Consider the following 18,756-nt stretch of genomic DNA (forward strand, 5'->3'; position numbering starts at 1 on the left):
GAGGGGGAAGGAGGAGAGGAACAGAGGAATAGGGCTAGAGGAGGAGGAGAAAGAAGAGGGAGGGAGGAAGGGGGCTAGAGGAGGAGGGGGAAGGAGAAGAGGGAGGAAGGGGGCTAACGGAGGGGGAAGGCGGAGAGGAAGAGGGCTGGAGGAGGAGGAGAAAAGAGAAGAGGGAGGGAGGAAAGACGGGGGCGGGGAAAGGGGAAGCGGGAGGGAGGAAGGGAGGAAGGGAGAGAAGGGGGCGGGGGAGAAGGGGCAGAGAAAGGAGGGAGGTGGGACGGGAAAGGCGGAGGAGGAAGGTGCGGGGGCCGAAAAGGAAGGCAGGAAGGCAGGCAGGCCGGCCTGGCCCTGGCCCGCTCCCTGGCCCGGTCCCTGGTGTCCGTGGCCTTCTGTCGCCATGGTGGAGCAGGGAGACGAGGCTCCGCTGCTTTGCTGGGCCGAGGGCCCCGCCGTGTCCCCGCCGCAGCGTGTCGCGCAGCGTGCCGCACAGCCCCAGCACGGCAACCGGGAGGGCCGCCCGGAGCAGCAGGAGGACGAGCAGGGGGACCGGGGGGACCAGGAGGACGAGGAGGAGGAGGACCACATCGTCGCCGTCTTCGTCGTCACCTTCGATCCCCGCACCGGTAAGCCCCTGCCGGCCGCAAGCGACCCCTAATCAGAAGAATGAGGGCAGCTATTCAGCGCTTACTATGTGCAAAGCACTGTTCTAGGCGCCGGGGAGCTTACAAAGTGATCAGGTTGACCCACATGGGGCTCACAGACAGATGAAGTCACTGAGGCCCAGAGAAGTGAAGTGACTTGCCCCAAGTCACACAGCTGACAGGTGGCGGAGCCGGAATTCGAACCCATGACCTCTGACTCCAAAGCCTGGGCTCTTTCCACTCAGCCACACTTGTTTCCCCCTGACCCCTAGGGCCCCGCAGGCCGCTGGCCTGCCAGGGTCCATCCCCATTCATTCAATCGTATTTATTGAGCGCTTACTGTGTGCAGAGCACTGGACTAAGCGCTTGGGAAGTACAAGTTGGCAACATATAGAGAAGGTCCCTACGCAACAGCGGGCTCACAGTCACGGTCCCCATCTACGGATCTGTAATTCTACTTATTTATATTGACGCCTGTTGACTTGTTTTGATGCCAGTCTCCCCTCTCCCATCTAGAGTGTAAGCTCAGTGTGGGCAGGGATTGCCCCTCTTTTGCTCCCTGCTGCTTTCCAAGCACTTAGTACAGCACTCTGCACACTGCCCGCTGTTGGGTAGGAACCATCCCCATATGTTGCCAACTTGTACTTCCCAAGCGCTTAGTACAGTGCTCTGCACACAGTAAGTGCTCAATAAATATGATCGAATGAATGAATGATCTGGCTGGACGATGCCCCCGCAGGTCTGGTGTAAGTGGCAGGGCCGGCCATTCAGTTACAACTTGACACCTGTCCACATGTTTTGTTTTGTTGTCTGTCTCCCCCTTCTAGACTGTGAGCCCGTTGTTGGGTAGGGGCCGTCTCTCTATGTTGCCGACTTGGACTTCCCAAGCGCTTAGTACAGTGCTCTGCACACAGTAAGCGCTCAATAAATACGATCGAAAGAATGAATGATCTGGCTGGACAATGCCCCTGCAGGTCTGGTGTAAGTGAGCCCTCCGGGGTGGCCAGGGCCGGCCATTCAGTTACGAGCCCTTTGTTAGGTAGGGACCGTCTCTATATGTTGCCGACTTGTACGTCCCAAGCGCTTAGTACAGTGCTCTGCACACAGTAAGCGCTCAGTAAATACGACTGAATGAATCCCATCGCTCTCAGCAGCCCGGCCCCGCTCCTCATCGCCTTTGCCCTCCCCAGTGCGCTCACCGTGCCCACCGGTGCCCAGGCTGGAGGCTTCAGGAAGAGGGACGGACAGACCTTAGAGAAGCAGCGTGACTCAGTGGAAAGAGCCCGGGCTTTGGAGTCCGAGGTCACGGGTTCGAATCCCAGCTCCGCCAATTGTCAGCTGTGTGACTTTGGGCAAGTCACTTCACTTCTCTGGGCCTCAGTTACCTCATCTATAAAATGGGGATGAAGACTGTGAGCCCCCTGTGGGACAACCTGATCGCCTTGTAACCTCCCCAGCGCTTAGAACAGTGCTTTGCACATAGTAAGCGCTTAATAAATGCCATTATTATTATTATTACCGGAACAGAGACAGTGGCACCCGCCAAGTTTCGGCATGGCTACAAGTTCTTCCTTCCAGACAGGCAGCCCCGCGGGTTCCTGCCCCCTGAACCAGACTGCCCCCCGGGAAATCCCAAATCTTTGACTTCCAACCCAGTCCAGGGCCTTTCCCAGTTTCATTCCTGCCCCTTGGGCCGAGACTGGGGGGCTCCGGCAGGAGCAGGGAGGCCGAGCCCAATCCCAGCGTGGCCCGCTTGTTGACTCCCTGAGGGTGCCCACTCTTGGGTGGAGCTAAACCGAGGCCAGGTGGCCTCTGAGCCCCAGAGCCCCCAGGGTAGGGAAGAAAGAAAAAGCAGGGCCATTCATTCATCCATTTATTCCATCGTATTTATGGAGCGCTTACTGTGTGCAGAGCACTGGACTAAGCGCTTGGGAAGTACAAGTCGGCAACATATAGAGACGGTCCCTACCCAACAACGGGCTCACAGCCCATCAGAACCGAGGTCTTTAGTGTCTCCTTGATCAGCCCCACTAAACAAAAAAAAAAACCACTCGGTTTTGAGGGTCTCCAAGGGAGACTGCTAGACAAGATCACTGATGTGAGCTCTCATTAGCGAGCGGGAAGATGGCCCCGGCGTAATAATAATAATGGTATTTGTTAAGCACGTACTATGTGCCAGGCACTGTACTAAACGCTGGGGTGGATACACGCAAATTAAGTCTCTGTCCCATGCGGGGCTCAGAGTCTCAATCCCCATTTTTACAGATGAGGTAACTTGAGGCCCAGAGAATAATAATAATAATAATAATAATAATAATAATAATGGCATTTATTAAGCGCTTACTATGTGCAAAGCACTGGTCTAAGCGCTGGGGAGGTTACAAGGTGATCAGGTTGTCCCACGGGGGGCTCACAGTCTTCATCCCCATCTCCCAGATGAGGTAACTGAGGCCCAGAGAAGTCAAGTGACTTGCCCAAAGTCACACACCTGACAGTCGGCGGAGCCGGGTACCATTTAAGCGCTTGACACTCAGCCCACCCTCCGCCCCACGTCACTTTTATACCTATGCATAAGTTATTTTGCCGTCTGCCTTCCCCTCTCGCATGAAAGCTCCTTGTGGACAGAGAACTCTGTTTTATGATACTTCTGCACACGGTTGTTGTTGTCTCGTGCGGTCGACACCGTAGCGACACCACTGACACATCTCTCCCAGAACGCCCCGCTCTCAATCAATCAATCAGTCGTATTGAGTGCTTACTGTGTGCAGAGCACTGGACTCAGCGCTTGGGAAGTACAAGTTGGATAATACAGGACCAGAGCTCCCAGGTGCAGAGGGGCCAGCCCATCCCCAGGATCGGTGTGGTCCCCGCCCCGGTCCGGAGGAGGGGACGGGCTATGAGGATGTTTACTTGAAAGTGTTGAAGCCAGAAGGCCCGATGACTGGATTGCTCAAGGCCCTCTCCTTTCACCACTTTATTTCCCGTCAGGTGTCTCTCGGGCGTGGCGACACTTTCCCTGGGCTCCAGCCGGACTCTGAGCCGGTGGATTCTAGCCTGTGAGCCCACTGTTGGGTAGGGACCATCTATATGTTGCCAACTTGGACTTACCAAGCGCTTAGTACAGTGCTCTGCACACAGTAAGTGCTCAATAAATATTATTGAATGAATGAATGGATTCCACTGAACTCGCCGGACTGGGAGCCCCAGTCGGAGCCCCGGAGGGAGGGACTCTAGCCCCGGAGTCGCTAAGTGAGTCAGGGCGTCTCAGCCTGAGCTGGGGAGCGTATAAATCGACTAGCTTATATATTCAGGACATACCGACAGATTTATTTGGAGCCTGGGCACAAGTTGAGGCTAGACATTTAGGAGAACATCCCAAGGACTGGACTAGCTCATGCTCACGTGGCCGAGGGAGGCCGTGAAGCTCCCCCTTTATTCTTTGACAGCGAACCTCTTGGGGTACCTGAATCCCACACCCATGTACTTTTTCCTAGCGCTTAGAACAGCGCTTTGCCCACAGTAAGCGCATAATCAATACTGTGACTACTGATACAGACAGGAAAGCCACACACACCCCCGCCCCCTTATAGCTAAGAGTTTTCTAGGGGGGACTTGGTTGCCAGAACTGTCGCTTGACTTTACCTGAATGCCGTGTTTATCTTGAATTAAATAAACAAAGGAACCAGGAGCTGAAATCCGGGTCACTGATGCCATGGGGCAAAACGGGAGAGGTGGGGAGAGATTGTAGTTTGAACGAAGGTGATTTGTGGAGCAGGGGGGACTGTAGCTTGAAGCGGGACGAGGCTGGAGGCAGGGAGACCAGCGAGGAGGCCAAATCAGTGTGACAGGAGCTCGGACTTGAGCGGTGACTGTTTGGGTGGTGAGGAAGGGGCGAAAGTGGGGAATGTTGTAGAGGAAGAACCAGTAGGGCGTAGCAGTAAAAGGGATGTGAGAGCGAAAGGGCAGTGAGGAATCGAGGATGAACCCTAAATCAAGGTTATATTTAAGTCAGTGGCCCAATCCTGTAGGTTCTGTCTTCACTACATCTCAGACTCTGACCTTCTCCATCCAACTGCTTCCTCTCCAGTCCGAGTGTCTGTCATATCCAGCCTTGATGATGATGAGGATGGCATTTATTAAGCGCTTACTATGTGCAAAGCACTGTTCTAAGCGCTGGGGAGGTTACAAGGTGATCAGGTTGTCCCCGGTGGGGCTCACAGTCTTAATCCCCATTTTACAGATGAGGTCACTGAGGCCCAGAGAAGGTGACTTGCCCAAAGTCACACAGGTGACGGTTGACGGAGCTGGGATTTGAATCCCTGACCTCTGACTCCAAAGCCTGGGCTCTTTCATTCATTCATTCATTCATTCATTCATTCATTCATATTTATTGAGCACTTACTGTGTGCAGAGCACTGTACTGAGCGCTTGGGAAGTACAAGTTGGCAACATATAGAGACGGTCCCTACGCAACAGCAGGCTCACAGTGTAGAAGTCTACTTGACTACTTCATCAAGCCTCCTTGCCTCCAGGCCCTCCCCATCTCCAGTCCATATTTTACTCGGCTGCCCAAATCGTTTTTATAAAAAAAAAAGTTTAGTCCGCTTCTCCCTGCTTCTGAAAAACCTTCAATGGCTGTACACCCATCTCCGCGTCCAGCGGAAACTCCTTACCGTCAGCTGTGAGGCATCGTTTTCTATGTTATTTGTCGAGCGCTTATTATGTGTCAGGCACTGTAGTAAGCACTGGGGTAGATATTCATTCATTCAATCATTTATTGAGCACTTACTGTGTGCAGAGCACTATACTAAGCGCTTGGGAAGTACAAGTTGGCAACATATAGAGATGGGCCCTCCCCACAGTGGGCTCACAGTCTAGAAGGGGGATATAAGATAATCAGGATGGACAGAGTCCCTGTCTTACATAGGGCTCTCAGTCTTAATTCCTGTTTTACAGGTGAGGTAACTGAGGCACAGAGAAGTTAAAAGTGACTTACCCAAGGTCAGCCAGTTAACAGTTGGCAAAGCAGAGATTAGAACCTAAGTCCTCTGACCCCCAGGCTTGTGCTCTTTCCACTAGGCCGCACTGCTTCTCATTCAATCAGCTCTTCCTCCCTCCTCCTTAGCCTCTTTTCCCCATCCAAACCAGCCCACAAACTTCACTCCTCTCATACCAACCTACTCCCCATGTCTCCATCTCGCCTCTTATTGTCGATCCCGTGCTCACGACCTTCCCCTTCATATCTAACAGACTCCATTCTCCCATCTGCAAAGCCCTACTTACCTGCCCTCTCCTCCAGAAAGCCTTCCGTGAGTAATCTCTCACCTCCCCACCGAGTTCTCCCTCATTCATTCAACCGTATTTATTGAGCGCTTACTGTGTGCAGAGCACTGGACTAAGCGCTTGGGAAGTACAAGTTGGCAACACATAGGGATGGTCGCTACCCAACAGCGGGCTCACAGTCTAGAAGGGGGAGAAAAACCACAAAAGATATTAATAAAATAAATAGAATAGTAAATATGTATAAGTAAAATAGAGTAATCAATCGTATTTATTGAGCGCTTACTGTGTGCAGAGCACTGTACTAAGCGCTTGGGAAGTACAAGTTGGCAACACATAGGGATGGTCGCTACCCAACAGCAGGCTCACAGTCTAGAAGGGGGAGACAGACCACAAAACAAAAGATATTAATAAAATAAATAGAATAGTAAATATGTACAAGTAAAATAGAGTAATCAATCAATCAATCATTTATTGAGTGCTTACTGTGTGCAGGGCACTGTACTAAGCGCTTGGGAAGTACAAGTTGGCAACATATAGAGACAGTCCCTACCCAACAGTGGGCTCACAGTCTAGAAGGGGGAAACAGACCACAAAACTTATTAATGAAATAAATAGAATAGTAAATATGTACAAGTAAAATAGAGTAATAAATCTGCCCAAACATATATACAGGTGCTGTGGGGAGGGGAAGGAGGTAGGGCTGGGGGGTGGGGAGGGGGAGAGGAAGGAGGGGGCTCAGTCTGGGAAAGCCTCCTGGAGGAGGTGAGCTCCCAGTAGCTCTCCTTCCCTTCTGCATCACCCATGCATTTAAGTCCATACCCCCAAGGACACTGATAGCCACACAGCACTTAATTACAGATCCTTATACTTAGTAAGAGATTAGTCAGGGAAGGCTTTCTGGAGGAGATGGCCTTTCAGGAGGGCTTTGAAGGTGGGGAGAGCGGCAGTCTGATGCAGGTGAAGCTGGCAGCAGGGAGGGGGGCAGCGAGGGGTCAGCGGCAGTCACTGCAGTGGCCACAGCTGCCCGCCGCTCCCCGTGACTCATCAGCTGTGGCTTGTGGTTTTCCTGGCATGTGTCCATTTGTGGCGGCCAGTGAGCATCTGTTGCTATAGAGACCTGCCCCCGCCTCCTGCCCACCTTGGCTTCCCACACCGCGTGCCCAGGGCAACCGGGGGCAGGGGAGTCGCTCCGACCCCCGTCGCCTGGGCCTTTCCAGGCTGGCTGCCCCGGGGAACGGTGGCCCCACCTGAGCCGGGCCCTTCTCCCCCCCCAGGCAACATGGTGGAGTGGTGCTTGCCCCAAGATATTGACTTGGAAGGAGTCGAGTTCAAATCCATGGCCAGCGGGTCCCACAAAATCCAGTCAGATTTCATGTGAGTACGTATTCAGCTCCCTCTGCTCCCCCTCTTCCCTTCCCCCACCCCCATGTCCTCCCATTCTCTTGGAATAAAGGAAGGCCGAGCCCTTCACCCATCCGGTCCCCGCCAACCTCCCTGGGATGGTTTGGGCACCTGAGGAAGCGGGGGTCCCGAAGAGAGGGAGTTTCAGCCGGAGGTGGGCTGTTCCTTGTCTCTTGCTCCTCTCCTCCACGCACTGGATCAGAAGTTCGTGCTGGAGGGACAATTGCTGCGGCCTCAAGGCAGACAAGACGGGGCAGGGGGATGCCAGAAGTCAATCCAGGGCAACCCTGGAAGCAGTTTCCTCCCGCCCCCGGGAGGCGTTCCCACTGCGGAAGCTTGCCTCCACCTGTCTGGGGCTTCTCCTCCGGCCCATCCCCGTGTCCGGCCCGACGACTATCCCACGGTCCCGCCCCTCGTGACCATCCGCGGTTCGGTCCCCAGATACTTCCGAAAAGGGGCCTTCTTCGGCCTGGCCTGCTTCGCCAACATGCCCGTGGAGAGCGAGCTGGAGCGCGGTGCCCGCATGAAGTCTGTGGGCGTTCTGTCTCCTTCCTACACCCTGCTCTACCGTTACATGCACTTCTTGGAGAACCAAGTTCGGTAAGCAGCCTCGCGCATTTGTGCGTGTAACAGGGGCACACATCCATCCTCCACCTGACACCCCTTGTCCATCCTGGGGTCACCACCTCCCCAGATTCTAGATATTCTTTCTCTCTCTGTCTCCCACCACCCTCCCCACTCCGGTTTCTGAGGGTGCCCCTTCCCGTCGCCAGCTGGGAGGGCACTTTGAGCTAGCCCAGCCCTCCCCGTGCTGACCCTTGGGCCCAGGGCATTGGGGCATGGCCTCTTCCCGGGAATGGCATCTTCTGAGGGCAGGGATGGGGCCATTGGTCTCTTTGTCCCTTAAGACACATGAACTTGCTAGAAAGTCTTTATTGATGATGATAATTATAATAGCAATAATGGTAATAATGGTATTTGCCCATCCCAGGGTTTTGATGATTTCAGGAGGTCCTTTAATAATAATGATGGCATTTATTAAGCGTGCAAAGCACTGTTCTAAGCGTTCTAAGTGCTTTAGGGCAGTGGTAACTCGCCAAAGCATCCGGTCTGGGAAGGGAAGGGATGGTCTTGGCAGGAGTGAGGCTAATCCGTGTCCGTGCCCCCATTCGTTCATTCATTCATTCATATTAATTGAACGCTTACTGTGTGCAGAGCACTGTACTAAGCACTTGGGAAGTACAAGTTGGCAACATATAGAGACGGTCCCTTCCCAACAATGGGTTCACAGTCACAGTCCCCATCCCCCCTGAGAGGTCCAGAGTTACTTCTGGGAAGGATGGTGGCTGCAAGCTTCACCCCTGCCCCCTCTGCCAATTTTCATTGATTCATTCAATCGTATTTATTGAGCACTTACTGTGTGCAGAGCACTGTCCTAAGCGCTTGGGAAGTACAAGTTGGCAACATATAGAGACGGTCCACTGGGCAGGCTCCTGCCCCTGCCAGCAGTGACTGTCAGGAAAAAGGAGGCTCGGCCTTCCCAAAGAGCCGTGAGGGCCTGGGGCGAACCCGGGGACGCCTCCCACCCTGCCCCGGAGATCGCTGGTGGCCACTGGGCCGGCTGGGGCGGGGGCAGGGGTTGTCACCTTGTATGCTGTGCAGACACCAGCTGGAGACGCCCGGATACTACTCTCACCTGGCCGCTTTCTACGAAGACAAGAAAGGCGTGCTCCCCGTGGGCAAGGACGCCCTGAACTCCCGGCAACCCGTCCACTGGCTCCCCTCCATCCACAGATACATGTACCCAGAGATGAAGGTGAGGGTCCCGTCACCACTGCCCCCGGGAATGTCTGTTGGGGAGGCTCCAGCGTGGCTCAGTGGAAAGAGCCCGGGCTTCGGAGTCAGAGCTCGTGGGTTCAAATCCCGGTTCCACCAATTGTCAGCTGTGTGACTTCGGGCAAGTCACTTCACTTGTCTGGGCCTCAGTTCCCTCACCTGTAAAAAATGGGGATTAAGACTGTGAGCCCCCACGTGGGACAACGTGATCACCTTGTATCCCCCCAGCCCTTAGAACAGTGCCTTGCGAATAGTAAGCGCTTAACAAATGCCATCATCATTAGTATTATTATTATTGTTATCTCCGCCCTCTGGGGTCTGTCGTGAACCAGACTGGATCAGCGTAGTAATAGCAGTGGTGCTATTTGTTAATCAATCAATCAATCGTATTTATTGAGCGCTTACTGTGTGCAGAGCACTGTACTAAGCGCTTGGGAAGTACAAGTTGGCAACATATAGAGACAGTCCCTACCCAACAGTGGGCTCACAGTCTAAAAGGGGGAGAGAGAGAACAAAACCAAACATACTAACAAAATAAAATAAATAGAATAGATATGTACAAGTAAAATAAATAAATAAATAGAGTAATAAATATGTACAAACATATATACATATAGGTGCTGTGGGGAAGGGAAGGAGGTTAGATGTGGGGGGATGGAGAGGGGGATGAGGGGGAGAGGTGCTTACTAGGTGCCAAGCACTCTTCTAAGCCCTAGGGTAGATCCAAAATCATCAGGATGGACACAGTCCCTGTCCCACATGTGGTTCACGTTCTAAGGGGGAGGGAGAAGAGGTATCGAATTCCCATTTTATAGATGGGAGTACTGAGGCCCAGAGCAGCCAAGTGACTTGCCTGAGGTCATGCCGCAGGGAAGTGGTGGAGCTGGGATGAGAACCCAGGTCCCCTGATGCCCAGGCTCCTTCCACTAATCATAATAATAATACTGATAGCATTTGCTAAGTGTTTACTACGTGCAGAGCACTGTTCTAAGCGCTGGTAGGCCGCAAATAGATGGTTGAGGCTCTCTCGCTCACCTTTCTGCCCCGGCCGGCCTCGTGTGCATCCGAGCCTAGAACAAAGTGGGGCGTAGGGGGTGTTGGGTTTGGGGGGAGGAGGTGCAGGGGCTGGAGGAGAGTCTGCAGGATCTCCCAGCTCGATGCCCTGCGTCTTCTAGACTATGAGCCCGTTGTTAGGTAGGGACCGTCTCTATATGTTGCCAACTTGGACTTCCCAAGCGCTTAGTACAGCGCTCTGCCGACAGTAAGCGCTCAATAAGAATGAATGAATGAATGAATCTCCTCTACCTGGCCAGATCACCCACCCGGCCGGCTGCATGTCCCAGTTCATCAAGTTCTTCGGGGAGCAGATCCTGGTCCTCTGGAAGTTTGCCCTGCTCCGCAAACGCATCCTCATCTTCTCGCCCCCACCCGTGGGAGTGGTGTGCTACCGAGGTGATTGCCGCCGGCTGGACGGACAGAGGGAGGGAGGGAGGGAGGGACCGGACGGGGCATCTGGGGAGAGCCCAGGGGCCCTGGCCAAGAGGAGGGGGAACCGGGCCTCTGCAGCAGCAGCAGCAGCTGGTGAGGAAGTTGAGGCTGGTGCCAGGAGCTCTGGACTGCCAGGCTAGACGCCTGAGACTCCGTTCCTGGCACTGAGGGCCACCGCCTTTCTGGGCTCCCCCGGCTCTGAGTGGGGAATCCGGGCTCGGAGCACGCCCGGAATGTGCCAGCTAAATGCGGGAGGGGGTGGGAATAGCTCCACAAACCACCCTTCCCTTCCTTGCCCCCTCCCGCCTCTACCCCCTCCCACGCTGAGAAGCAGTGTGGCTCGGTGGAAAGAGCCCGGGCTTTGGAGTCAGAGGTCATGGGTTCAGTCCCGGCTCCGCCAACTGTCAGCTGTGTGACTTTGGGGAAGTCGCTTCGCTTCTCTAGGCCTCATTTCCCTCATCTGGAAAATGGGGACTAAGACTGTGACCCCACCGTGGGACAACCTGAGCACCTTGTAACCTCCCCAGCGCTTAGAACGGTGCTTTGCACATAGTAAGCGCTTAATAAATGCCATTATTATTATTATTATCATTGCCCCTGACCTCTTATACCTCCCTGGACTGCTAAAGGTCGATGGTCCATGGGAATCTGAGCCCTGGGGATTCTGCGACATCTATAATAATAATAATGATGGCATTTGTTAAGCACTTACTATGTGCAAAGTACTGTTCTAAGCGCTGGAGGGGGGATACAAGGTGATCAAGTTGTCCCACGTGAGGCTCACAGGCTTCATCCCCATTTTCCAGATGAGGTTAACTGAGGCTCAGAGAAGTGACTTGCCCAAGGTCACACAGCGGATACGTGGCGGAGCCGGGATTTGAACCCACGACCTCTGACTCCAAAGCCCGGGCTCTCTCCACCGAGCCCCGCTGCTTCCCCTAGTCTAGTCAGGAAGAGCCGCCAGGCAGGCCGACCCCCTCCCCTCCGGCCCCCCGAAATGGTTGGGGGGCAGGAGGGCGTCAGGCCCCCCAGTTGGCTGACGGTCCCCGCCCCACGTCTGCAGTGTACTGCTGCTGCTGCTTGGCCAACGTGTCTCTGCCTGGGGTCGGGGGCACCGTGCCTGACTCCAAGCCCTTCTTCTACGTGAACGTGGCCGACATCGACAGCCTGCAGACCCAAGGTTCCTATGTGGCCTGTGAGTACCGAGTCGCTCCCCTTAGACGTGCCCCTTCCCCCCCCATCCCTAGCATCTGCGCCCACTACCCCCTTGGGCCAAGCCGGCTCCATCCCGCCGACGTCGGGGGCCCGGGGACCTAAACCGGGCTCTGATCGGGCCGTTTCCGGGGTAACCGTGCTGGACCGGACGGGGCCCCGAGAAGCTGGAATCCGCAGCGTGGCTCAGTGGAAAGAGCCCGGGCTTTGTACATATCTATTCTATTTATTTTATTTTGTTAATATGTTTGGTTTTGCTCTCTGTCTCCCCCTTCTAGACTGTGAGCCCACTGTTGGGTAGGGACTGTCTCTATATGTTGCCAACTTGCACTTCCCAAGCGCTTAGTACAGTGCTCTGCCCACAGTAAGTGCTCAATAAATATGATTGATTGATTTGGAGTCAGAGTTCATGGGTTCGAATCCCGGCTCCGCCAATTGTCAGCTGTGTGACTTTGGGCAAGTCACTTAACTTCTCTGGGCCTCAGTTCCTTCATCTGTAAAATGGGGATTAAGACTGTGAGCCCCCTGTGGGACAACCTGATCACCTCATATCCCCCCCAGCGCTTAGAACAGTGCTTCACACATAGTAAGTGCTTAACAAAGACCACCACCATTATTATTATTCTCTGGGCCTCAGTTAACTCATCTGTAAAATGGGGATTAAGACTGTGAGCCCCCCATGGGACAACCCGATCACCTCGTATCCCCCCCAGCGCTTAGAACAGTGCTTCGCACATAGTAAGCACTTAACAAATACCACCATTATTATTATTCATCATCATTCATCATCAATCGTATTTATTTAATCATATTTAATCGTATACCACTACCATTATTATTATTCTCTGGGCCTCAGTTAACTCATCTGTAAAATGGGGATTAAGACTGTGAGCCCGCCGTGGGACAACCTGATCACCTCATATCCACCCCCAGCGCTTAGAACAGTGCTTCACACATAGTAAGCGCTTAATACCACTACCATTATTATTATTCTCTGGGCCTCAGTTAACTCATCTGTAAAATGGGGATTAAGACTGTGAGCCCCCCGTGGGACAACCTGATCACCTCATATCCACCCCCAGCACTTAGAACAGTGCTTCACAAATAGTAAGCGCTTAACAAACACCATTATTATTATTATTATTCTCTGGGCCTCAGTTAACTCATCTATAAAACGGGGATTAAGACTGTGAGCCCCCCTGGGGCAACCTGATCACCTCGTAACCTCCCCAGCGCTTAGAACAGTGCTTTGCACATAGTAAGCGCTTAATAAATGCCATTATTATTATTATTATTATTATTATTGTCCCACCCCCGTCGCACTGACCCGGTCCCTCCGCGGCCGGAGCGCGGGGTGACCCAGAGCTGGCTTCCGGCAGGCACGACGGAGAAGATCTTCGAGGAGAAGCGGGATCTGTACGACGTCTACGTGGACAACCAGAACGTGAGGACGCACCACGAGCATCTGCAGCCCCTGCTGAAGGTCAACGGCGCCGACAAGGAGAAATACCGGCGGCTCAACGACCAGAGGTGGTTGGAGACGGGGGTGGGCGAGGACCCCCGGGGGTCTGGGCTGGGGGGAAGAGGACATCCCGTGCCGGTGGTCTTCTGGGGGGCGGTGGGTCCCCCCCGGCTGCTCCCAGGATCTGGGATGGAGGAGCCGGAGGGCTGGGTTTGACTAGTCCCCCTGCCCCCAGGCAGATGTTGCTCTATTCCCAGGAGGTGGGAGAAGACAGCACCTCCTGCGAAGAGGATCTCTTCATCCTGTGAGTACCCACCCCGCTCCCCGGCGCCTCAGAGACTCGGGGAGCCCCTCGGGATCCCGGGGGACGGCCCCCCGCCCCGCCTGGACCCAGCAACTTTTTAGCTAGCCACGGCCGGGCCCGAACCGGATTCTGAAGGAGGGGAAAGATGAGGTGTCCAGTCTGATCGTCTTCACAGTCATGATCGTAGTCATCATCATCATCATCATCATCAATCGTATTTATTGAGCGCTTACTGTGTGCAGAGCACTGGACTAAGCGCTTGGGAAGTCCAAGTTGGCAACATATAGAGACGGTCCCTACCCAACAGTGGGCTCACAGTCTAAAAGGGGGAGACAGAGAACAAAACCAGACATAGTAACAAAATAAAATGAGTAGAATAGATATGTGCAAGTAAAATAGAGTAATAAATATGTACAAACATAAACAAATATACAGTGCTGTGGGGAAGGGAAGGAGGTAAGATGGGGGGGATGGAGAGGGGGACGAGGGGGAGAGGAAGGAAGGGGCTCAGTGTGGGAAGGCCTCCTGGAGGAGGTGAGCTCTCAGTAGGGCCTTGAAGGGAGGAAGAGAGCGTGCTTGGCGGATGGGCAGAGGGAGGGCATTCCAGGCCAGGGGGAGGACGTGGGCCGGGGGTCGATGGCGGGACGGGCGAGAACGAGGGACGGTGAGGAGATTAGCAGCGGAGGAGCAGAGGGTGTGGGCTGGGCTGGACAAGGAGAGAAGGGAGGTGAGGTAGGAGGGGGCGAGGGGATGGACAGCCTTGAAGCCCGGGGTGAGGAGTTTCTGCCTGATGCGCAGATTGATTGGTAGCCACTGGAGATTTTTGAGAAGGGGAGTAACATGCCCAGAGCGATTCTGGACAAAGACAATCCGGGCAGCAGCATGAAGTATGGATTGAAGTGGGGAGAGACACGAGGATGGGAGATCAGAGAGAAGGCTGATGCAGTAATGGGGTGATATTCATTAGATGCATATAATGCTGAGCACTGGGGCCGATACCGTACGATCAGAGGAAACCCAGTCCCCGTCCTAAAATGGGGGTCACAGCCTAAGGAACTTAGATTAAGGGACTGGGATGGCTTTCATTCATTCAGTCATTCAGTTTTTTGAGTGCAAACAGTATGCAAAGCATTGAGAAGCAGCGTGGCTCAGTGGAAATTATTATTCTAGGCTGTGAGCCCACGGTTGGGTAGGGACCATCCCTATATGTTGCCAACTTGTACTTCCCAAGCGCTTAGTACAGTGCTCTGCACACAGTAAGCGCTCAATAAATGCCATTGAATGAATGAATGAAAGAGCCCGGGCTTTGGAGTCAGAGGTCATGGGTTCAAATCCCGGCTCCGCCAATTGTCAGCTGTGTGACTTTGGGCAAGTCACTTCTCTGTGCCTCAGTTACCTCATCTGTAAAAATGGGGATTAAGACTGTGAGCCCCCCGGTGGGACAACCCGATCACCTTTTAACCTCCCCAGCGCTTAGAACAGTGCTTTGCACATAGTAAGCGCTTAATAAATGCCATCATTATTATTACCAAATGCTTGGGAGAGTACGATAGACAGACACATTCCCTGCCCAAAACGAGCTTAGTAAGTGCTTGCTAAATACCATGACTATTATTATGTTTTTTTTTTCAAATGGTAGTTGTTCAGCTCTTACCAAGTGCCAGGCACTGTTCTAAGCAGAAGGGTGGATACAAGATAATCAGGTTGGACGCGGACCATTCCCAAGTGGGGCTCACAGTCGTAATCCCCATTTTCCAGAGGCACAGTGAAGGGAGGTGACTTGTCCAAGGTCACACAACGGACAAGTGGCAGAGCTGGGATTAGAATCCTAGAACTGTGCTCTTTCACTAGGTTCATTCATTCATTCAATCGTATTTATTGAGCTCTTACTGGGTGCAGAGCACTGTACTAAGCGCTTGGGAATTGCAAGTCGGCCACATATAGAGACGGCCCCTGCCCAACAATGGGCTCACAGTCTAGAAGGGGGAGGCAGACAACAAAACAAAATGTGGACAGGTGCCAAGTCATCAGAATAAATAGAAGTAAAGCTAGATGCACATCATTAACAAAATAAATAGAATAGTAAATATGTACAAGTAAAATAGAGTCATAAATCTATACAAACATATATACAGGTGCTGTGGGGAGGGGAAGGAGGTAGGGCGGGGGGGATGGGGAGGAGGAGAGGAAAAAGGGCTCAGTGTGGGAAGGCCTCCTGGAGGAGGTGAGCTCTCAGTAGGGCTTTGAAGGGAGGAAGAGAGCTAGCTAGGCGGATCCCTGGTCTCGTCATCCCGGGAGCTCTGAGTGGGGGCTGCTTTCCCCATTGCCCCCCGTCCCTGCGGTCCCAGTAGGCTTGGGGAAAGTGCTTTTAGTTCCCCCCTTCCCTCAGGTCCCAGGCTGGGCCCACCATCCTCATTCATTCATTCATTCAATCGTATTCATTCATTCATTCATCCAATCGTATTTATTGAGCGCTTACTATGTGCAGAGCACTGGACTAAGCGCTTGGGAAGGCCAAGTTGGCAACATCTAGAGACGGTCCCTACCCAACAGCGGGCTTACAGTCTAGAAGGGGGAGACAGGCAACAAAACAAAACACATTAACAAAATAGAATAAATAGAATAAATATGTACAAGTAAGATATGTACAAATATATACATATGCAGCAGCCCTGTCATACGTAAAACCTTGGACTTCAGCGGAGCCAAGGATGGCTATGCGGATGGGTTCACTGCCCCCAAACCCATAACCAACCCAACGCCACTCACCATCATTTTGTTCAGGCTAAAGCCGCCTTCGTAATAGAGTCCGAACTGAGCGACCACCACGCCATTACCTTCACACGTCATCTTGCCGCATGCCCATGTACTTTACTCCCCTGGTGATATTTATTGAGCGCTTACTGTGTGCAGAGCACTGGACTAAGCGCTTGGGAAGTACAAGTCGGCAACATCTAGAGACGGTCCCTACCCAGCAACAGGCTCACAGTCTAGAAGGGGGAGACAGACGACAAAACATGGAGACTTGCCTCGTGGAGCCGGGATTGGAACCCAGGTCCCTGACTCATTCATTCATTCAGTCAGTCAATTTGTACTTCCCAAGCGCTTAGTACAGTGCTGTGCACATAGTAAGCGCTCAATAAATACGATTGATGATGATGATGATGATTCAGTCGTATCCCATGGCACTCACTACACTGTCAGTTTTTTTTATTTCTATCAACACCCGTCCTCCCCGCTCTTACCAGCTTGTCATAGGCAGGGAACGTGACTCTCCCAAGCGCTCTGGCCGTAGTCAGCCTCCGATAAATCCCGCCGATCACGCATTCGTTCAGTCGTATTTATCGAGCGCTTACCGCGTGCGGAGCGCTGTACTGAGCGTTTGGGAGAGGGCTATAGAACCGGACACGTTCCCCGCCCACAACGAGCATCCGCTCTACGGTCTGGGCTTCCCCGCAATGAGCGGAGCCCCCCGAGATCTGGTATATATTGAGCACTTTCTGTGTGCAGAGCACTGTACTAAGCACTGGGGAGAGTACAATAGGACAGAAATAGCACAGACCAGCAGAGACCCCCGAGGATCCCGGGGTGGGGGGTCCTGTCTAGGCTCCCCCCAGCACGGGTCGGTTGGTCGGCCGGTCCGTCCCTGGTGAGCCGGCTCCTTCTCCTCTCTCCCTGTGCGCCGCCGGCTGGGGCCGGCCCCTCTCCCGCCCCCATCCCGATCAGCTTCTTCATGGAGCAGAACAACCGGATATTCCAGACTCTGCTGGAGGTGTCGGCGAGCCAGGATAAGACGCTGACGGCCGAGCACGCCCGGGGCATGGGCCTGGACCCCCAGGGAGACCGGAGCTTCCTCATGGACCTTCTGGAGGTGTACGGCATCGATGTCATGCTGGTCATCGATAACCCCTGCTGTCCCTAGGGGACACGGGACCCCCCCCATGGGACCCCACCACCGTCCAGGGGCCGGCACCAACCGCTCCCATTTTTATTTAATAGGTTTCTACAGAAAGGTATTTATAGAGCTCCCACCCATTTTCCTCCCCGTCCCGCCGTGCACCGATCTCCCCCCGGGTTCGGACCTCTGGCAACCGACAGTCCCCGGCACTGTGTTACTGCTTTTGGGTTTCAGTCTGCCCTTGTGAGGCCGGAGGTGGAGGCGGGAGAGGCCTGGCCTCTCCAGGGGGTCCAGGGAGCAGGCTCAGGGCTGAGCGGGCACAGGGCGGGGAAGGGATGGGAGCAGCATACCTGATGGGAGAGCCATTTCCCCTCGGCGTCGGTCTTGGGAGCCCCCAACAGCGGTTTAGGGCATCACCTACAGCCCGGACTGAGGCCCCGAGGTGCTCCCGATGACCGACGGCCCGTGTCCGGCCGGTTTCTCGAGCTTCGCGGGCCGGAGCGTCCGCTGGCTTGTTCTCTAGGACTCAGGAGAGGTCAAAGTTCAGCGGGCTCCCTCAGCCTCCAATTTCCCCTTTAGCGCTTCTTGTTTTCCCAAGTTTCAGCTCCGACCGGTGGCGAGTTCCCACGGGGAGTGACTTCCCCGTTCGGCCCAGCCGAGAGCGGTCCGAGTTCCACAGTTGGCGTTGGGGGGTCCCAGCCAAGGAATCCCGCCACCTTCAGCTGCTCCCTCCGGGCCCAGGAGGGTTCCTTGATCCCGGCCCGGAGGAAGAGGGTCTCAGGAGCTGGGAAGTCCCCAGCAGCCAGGGGAGAAAGGGGTGCGGGGTTGGGGCGCCGTGGTCGTGGAAGGTCATGGTGCCCCCCGCTTTGCTGGGGTCGGGGCGTGCCAGAGGGACACTGGCCTCCCTCAGCGCCATCCTGGGCCTCACTGGTACCAGGGTGCCAGGGAAGGGGCTTTCTGGCCACGGATTGGTGTTGGGAGGGGGGATGGCAACTAAAGCCAAGACTCGGGGTGGGGGCGAGGGGTCCCCAAAGGGCCACTGCCACTCCAGTCGGCATCCAGACTTCAGCAGGTTGGGCTGGGAGCAGCCAGGCCCGCGGACGCTCGCTCACCCTGTGTACCGCGGTTCGTTCATTCATTCATTGTCGTATATATTGAGCACTTACTGTGTGCAGAGCACTGTACTAAGCGCTTACTGGGGGCCCACTGTTGGGTAGGGACCGTCTCTATA

The 18,756-nt window shown here is 54.2% G+C and overlaps 1 protein-coding gene across 2 annotated transcripts; it reads left to right on the plus strand.

Moving 5' to 3' along the window:
* Positions 1 to 386: 386 nt before the first annotated feature.
* Positions 387 to 18,404, plus strand: DENND11 (DENN domain containing 11). Of its 2 annotated transcripts, none has more exons than XM_038753264.1 (9): positions 387 to 623; positions 7,199 to 7,298; positions 7,767 to 7,925; positions 8,988 to 9,141; positions 10,475 to 10,613; positions 11,713 to 11,844; positions 13,241 to 13,391; positions 13,559 to 13,627; positions 17,354 to 18,404. In XM_038753264.1, exons 1-9 carry the CDS (start codon positions 398 to 400, stop codon positions 17,547 to 17,549), a joined length of 1,326 nt encoding a protein of 441 aa, XP_038609192.1. In that variant the 5' UTR covers positions 387 to 397; the 3' UTR covers positions 17,550 to 18,404. The 2 variants fall into 2 exon arrangements, with proteins under 2 accessions (XP_038609192.1, XP_038609193.1); XM_038753265.1 differs by having other exon boundaries at positions 13,563 to 13,627; positions 17,354 to 17,505.
* Positions 18,405 to 18,756: the final 352 nt, after the last annotated feature.

The sequence above is a fragment of the Tachyglossus aculeatus genome, chromosome 10 (genome assembly GCF_015852505.1).
Source record: "Tachyglossus aculeatus isolate mTacAcu1 chromosome 10, mTacAcu1.pri, whole genome shotgun sequence".
Classification (NCBI taxonomy): Eukaryota; Metazoa; Chordata; class Mammalia; order Monotremata; family Tachyglossidae; genus Tachyglossus; species Tachyglossus aculeatus.